This window comes from Cyprinodon variegatus, unplaced genomic scaffold (assembly GCF_000732505.1).
Source record: "Cyprinodon variegatus isolate N-32 unplaced genomic scaffold, C_variegatus-1.0 Scaffold17, whole genome shotgun sequence".
Lineage (NCBI taxonomy): Eukaryota > Metazoa > Chordata > Actinopteri > Cyprinodontiformes > Cyprinodontidae > Cyprinodon > Cyprinodon variegatus.
Genome location: NW_015150470.1, coordinates 108,414 through 111,663, shown reverse-complemented (window position 1 = coordinate 111,663; position 3,250 = coordinate 108,414). Strand labels below are relative to the sequence as shown.

Below are 3,250 nucleotides of genomic sequence, written 5' to 3'. Positions count from 1 at the left end.
CTAACAGCGCTTAAATCCATCTGTTCTCGTTTATTTATTTATTTCCCCGATTTGTCTCCACAAATCACCTGCCATTGGGGGAAATTGGTGCTATATTTGTTTTGTTTGTGCTCCAAGGACGAGGGAGGGAAGCGGGACTTTTCATGTCTTTAAGGGTGTGACAAATAGTTTATTTATCTATTTCATCTATTTATTTAGTTAGTAATGTATTTATAATGATAAAATAAAATCAGCTGAATAATGACCAAAAATATCCGCAGCTGGTACAAAGCCTAAAATTACGTTTATACGTTTTTTTTTACGTTTAATCATTAAAATAACCCCATTTATGTAAGGATTACAATTTATAAAGCTAACAAAGTTTTAATTTTATGTTGGTGATTAGTCCTAATGGTATCATGTTTTTTCATCCAAATAGGTAAAGTTTTCCCCAATCAGAATAAAGCCATTTTTCATTATGTGCATCTTTATCGTTTTGTCATAGCTTTCAATATGAGATTAAACATATTATTATGCTGATTACAGTATTATTTCAACAGGAAAAGTTGATAGATCAGTGGATTAAACGGCGAATGATTGAATTGTACTGATTCTGGAGTTTGTTCCTGCATCTCAACGTGCGTACAGGTGTATATTTTTTTTTTTTTTTTTTTTTTTTTTAAATATAGTGAAAAAAAAATGAGGAGGGGGGAGTCACTTCTGTGACATTTTCAAACTCATGCTCTGATTGGTTCTTATATGAGGAAGCTCGCGGCTTCTTTCAACTAATAGGCACCTCCCCGTCGCTCTAAAGGACATTATAATGCAAGGGACCTCCTTTTTTAACCACAAACTGAATTTTCGTTCATTTAGGCGATATACTTTTTTAAATTGCCCCAAAGTTGCAGGATTTTTTCCGGAGCGCCTTTCGCCCTGGAGCGATACGCTATGCTCTCTCACGCCGACCTCCTGGATGCTCGGCTCGGTGAGTTATCATCACTAAACCCCGGCCCGAAACTCCAGTGTAAGATTTCTACTTCTTGTTTGATGTTAATGTGTTATATAGTGTAGTTCATTGTATTACAATAATTACATTTTTTGTGATTTATTACTGACCTTAACTTCAATAATATCCATGTTTCGTGTCAATTCAATATTCTGTATATATATTTAATTCTACTACAGCATTCAATTTTCTGTCATTTTTGATATGCTTAAGAAATTAGATTTTCCTTATTTTGTCTGAACTTCTACTTCTTCATCATCCTCTCAGGGATGAAGGATGCTGCGGAGCTCCTCGGACACAGAGAAGCTCTGAAGTGCCGACTGGGAGGTGGAGTTCCGGACCAGGGGCATCCGGGAGACATTGCCCCTGGTTCGGACTCCGTAGAGGGAACGACTCTCCTGCCAGGAGAAGATATCACCACCGTAGGGTCCAATTCTGCCGGCATGCAGTTGAATGGGAAACAGGAGCAGGAGAAGCAGCAACAGCAGCAGCAACAGCAGCCGCAGCAGAGCTCGGGACAGCCCGCGAACCAACAGAAACAGAAGCGACACAGGACGCGTTTCACCCCGGCGCAACTCAACGAATTGGAGCGCAGCTTCGCCAAGACCCATTACCCAGATATCTTTATGAGGGAGGAGCTGGCGTTGAGGATCGGCCTCACCGAATCGAGAGTTCAGGTAAACAATAAAGTTTGAAGCTGTTGCTGGGAGCTGCTTTAGGCTTTGTTTCCTTAAACCACCCAAAAGTAATGTTTGAAAACCTGGGGGCTGGTTGGTTAAACTGGAGCATTTTTATTTATTTATTTATCTATCTTTAGCTTGTCGGAGGCTTAAAGAAGATGCCAAAATCCCCGATGCTTTTTAATCTAGCTAATCTATGTAAAACGTTCATTGCGTTCACTGTTTTCACTGACAAAGATTAATGTTAATTATATTACCTAATTTAGTTCAGTGAACCACAAAAACTCCGTTATTCGTAAAAATAAATATATATTTTTGAAAGCTAATAGAAATTAATACATTTACCTGTGTGCTTCCAGCCGAGTTAAAAAGGCACCTAAGTTTCAGTACCCAAATGCAAGAACAAAGCATGCCTAATTTGCCAAATGCTCTGTCCAAGGTGCTGAATTACTTTTTATCTGTGGATAAGAGTGTTACATCCACTGTTATAGTCACAATATTTCATATTTCAGCTGCGTGAAATGTCTTAGGTAATAAAACAAATTAGTTTAATAAAACTATTTTTTTATTTTTTTTTTACCAAAATATATTCAACAGTTTTAACCTAACCATATAATTAGCATTTTAGGGAAGTTCCTAAATAAACAATTCGTATCTAAACATAAAATCCTTTTTAAATTGAATAAAGAATACAATGATTATTTTTAAGCTGGCTCTCTAGAACATATGTCAGGCAACAAAAAAAGTCAAACCATTACCAACTCATTTCAGTCTTCTTTATTACAGTGAATGGATTATTAAGCACTGATGTGAAATCCATGTAAATTATTCCTCTGAAAGCAATAAAATAAGACTAATCATTAGTCACCTTAACAACCATTCTTTATTCAAAGCAGCGCAGATTGTCTCTGCATCCCGGCTCCTGTTGGTAAACAGTGCTGACCGTGCAGGTGTAGCCCCTAAGTGGGCGTGCTGCTCACCCTCTGCATGCCTTTGCACTGTCTCTCCTTTAAAATGCTCTATCAGCGACGTCTTAATAGGAACTCCAGAAAATATATTGTACTTTTTTTAATGGAATGAGAAATTGCATTTTCTTTCCCCTCTCGAGTGTAATGGGTTTGGGTGATGTTTCACGGCTGGCTGAGCGGAATGAGAGCGAGATTTCACTTTTTAATACGGTGGCATCGACTCAGGCCTCGCGCGCGAATTAATCACAGGCGAGGATGATGAAATCTTTATAAAGCTCAGCGGTTGGTGCGCGTGCATTTCTTCTTAAAAAGCTTTATAAGTGTACGATGGGCATATTAAGTGTTATGTTTTGTTTTGTTTTTTTCAGCTTAAGCTAGTGTTTAGCCGATCATTACTTTATGGTATAAATTAGAAAAAGAAATAAAAATGCAACTGCTTGCATGTTAATGTTAAACCCCTTCTAAAATATCAGTGTAAATGAGTTATAGCATGTTGTAGGGAGCTATTAAGGTTTATTTGATTTGAATTGCGCCACATATTGTTATACAGGCACCCTATCTATCTTAGATGCTTTTATACAAAAACACCACGCGCACACACACACCTAAACGATATA

General features: G+C 37.6%; 1 protein-coding gene across 2 annotated transcripts in view; it reads left to right on the top strand.

The window, feature by feature from the left end:
• Positions 1–807: 807 nt before the first annotated feature.
• LOC107092306 (homeobox protein orthopedia B-like) overlaps positions 808–3,250 on the top strand; it is a 4,308-nt gene continuing 1,865 nt past the window's right edge. Inside the window, exons 1-2 of one of the 2 annotated variants that reach the window (XM_015386699.1) lie at positions 808–964; positions 1,253–1,662. In XM_015386699.1, the coding sequence (XP_015242185.1) occupies positions 928–964; positions 1,253–1,662 (447 nt within the window). In that variant the 5' untranslated portion in view covers positions 808–927. Of the gene's footprint in view, positions 1,004–1,252; positions 1,663–3,250 lie in introns of both variants that reach the window. The other variant, XM_015386692.1, reaches the window with a different exon arrangement.